Source organism: Olea europaea, chromosome 14 (assembly GCF_002742605.1).
Source record: "Olea europaea var. sylvestris chromosome 14, O_europaea_v1, whole genome shotgun sequence".
NCBI classification, from domain to species: Eukaryota; Viridiplantae; Streptophyta; class Magnoliopsida; order Lamiales; family Oleaceae; genus Olea; species Olea europaea.
In genome coordinates this window covers 9,594,452-9,596,007 of record NC_036250.1, presented here as the reverse complement: position 1 = coordinate 9,596,007, position 1,556 = coordinate 9,594,452, and the positions used below count along the sequence as shown (strand labels likewise).

General features: G+C 35.6%; 1 protein-coding gene across 1 annotated transcript in view; it reads right to left on the bottom strand.

Annotated features, from left to right (window-relative positions):
• Nucleotides 1-46: 46 nt before the first annotated feature.
• LOC111409485 (sterol-4-alpha-carboxylate 3-dehydrogenase, decarboxylating-like) overlaps nt 47-1,556 on the bottom strand; it is a 1,898-nt gene continuing 388 nt past the window's right edge. The window contains exons 2-5 of the mRNA XM_023039532.1: nt 1,518-1,550; nt 1,289-1,417; nt 1,006-1,170; nt 47-425 (exon numbers count right to left, since the gene is read on the bottom strand). Of these exons, the coding sequence (XP_022895300.1) occupies nt 72-425; nt 1,006-1,170; nt 1,289-1,417; nt 1,518-1,550 (681 nt within the window). The 3' untranslated portion in view covers nt 47-71. The remainder of the gene's footprint in view (nt 426-1,005; nt 1,171-1,288; nt 1,418-1,517; nt 1,551-1,556) is intronic.

The following is a 1,556-nucleotide window of genomic DNA, read 5'->3' as shown; positions in this document are numbered from 1 at the left end:
ACCCTTAGTTATTGCATTGTAGATATAATCAAAACTTTACAAGATCAAAGGATCACATATGCTAAACAGTATCAAGAATTGGCATGGTAGTAAAAACTTGTTTCACGACAGAGACATACCGGGGGACTGACTATGGGAAGCTTTCCAGTTATTCGAGCACCGATAACAGATAGCCTTCCATATACCTCAACAATAGATAGTGGTATGGTGAACCAAGGTTTTGCCGTCTTAGTGATGCTAGCAGCTAAATCAAATACATCTCTGAATGACATATTTTCTCCGGTAAGAAGATACCTTTCTCCTGGTCGACCTTTGTCCACTGCAGCAATGTGCCCCTGAACTACATCATCAACTTGACAGAAAGAGAACTTGTCATTTCCTTTTCCCACATATCCAGGTAGCCGTCCATTAAAGCGTTCTACAAGCTTATAGAAAGAAGATACACATGGTCACTTCATATACTCTATGGTGAAATATGAAGTAGATGCATACAGGGTCGATCATCAACTCCCATTTCATTTATCCACATTAAAGTTTACTCAACATTCACATCAACACATAAGCAGAAAGAACTAGATGAAGATGAAAAATGAGAGACAAGATGGATTTAATCAAAGAGATTGCAGTTATTTAAATGAGATCAAAGCTCAAACTCTATAACTATAGAATCACTGTGTATAATTAAATTATGAAGCCAATGATATACAGAAACACAAAATCAATAACAATATGAAACAGTGTAAATTTTCAAATTCAAATCGTGAATTGTTTATAAATTCGTTCTTGATGTTAAGGGTAAAATCTCAAGTCGGTATTTTATGAAAACATTAACTAAAATATATCCTTTAAGATGGAAGCCCGAAATTTTATAGTTAAATCACGCTTCCACTAAACCTACTCCATCCACAAACAGTAATTGAACTTTGCAATTTCATTGTGATCAACCATATGTTCATTAGTTAGAGCTACTCAATCCAGATCAATTAAAAATTCAAGAAATTTTACCATCTGCGAAACAAAGTTTCCATTTGTCACTTTGCCAGGACCATATATAACTCCTGGGTAAATCAGCACTATCGGCAAACCCTCGGATGCAGCTTCCATACCAATTTTATCAGCCATTGCCTTCGATCTTTCGTACTCTGTGCAGAAATGTTTACCGGGATGCACCTATACAACAGTAGACACACCAAAAATCTCAGCAAACCCACAAAAGATAATGGTAAAAGGGGGGAACAAAAATCAAGTAATTAATACAAATTGAATTTTACAAAAACTATGGTCGTACTTGAGTTTCATCTGCAATATATCCGTCAGTAGATCCCAATGCGAAAAACGACGACGTATAAATAATTTTCTGAATTGATGTGGTCTCCTTACAGGCCTGTATAACATTCTTCAATCCTCCAACATTAACCTGTAATTATCAACTACAAACCAATAAAAAAAACTCAACTTTGAATCAATCTGATCAATTAAAATCAGGGCTTAATTGTGCAATTGTAAAGATGGATTACTGTAAAGAATTTGGAGGGGTCAGGAAGCCAGGGCTCAAC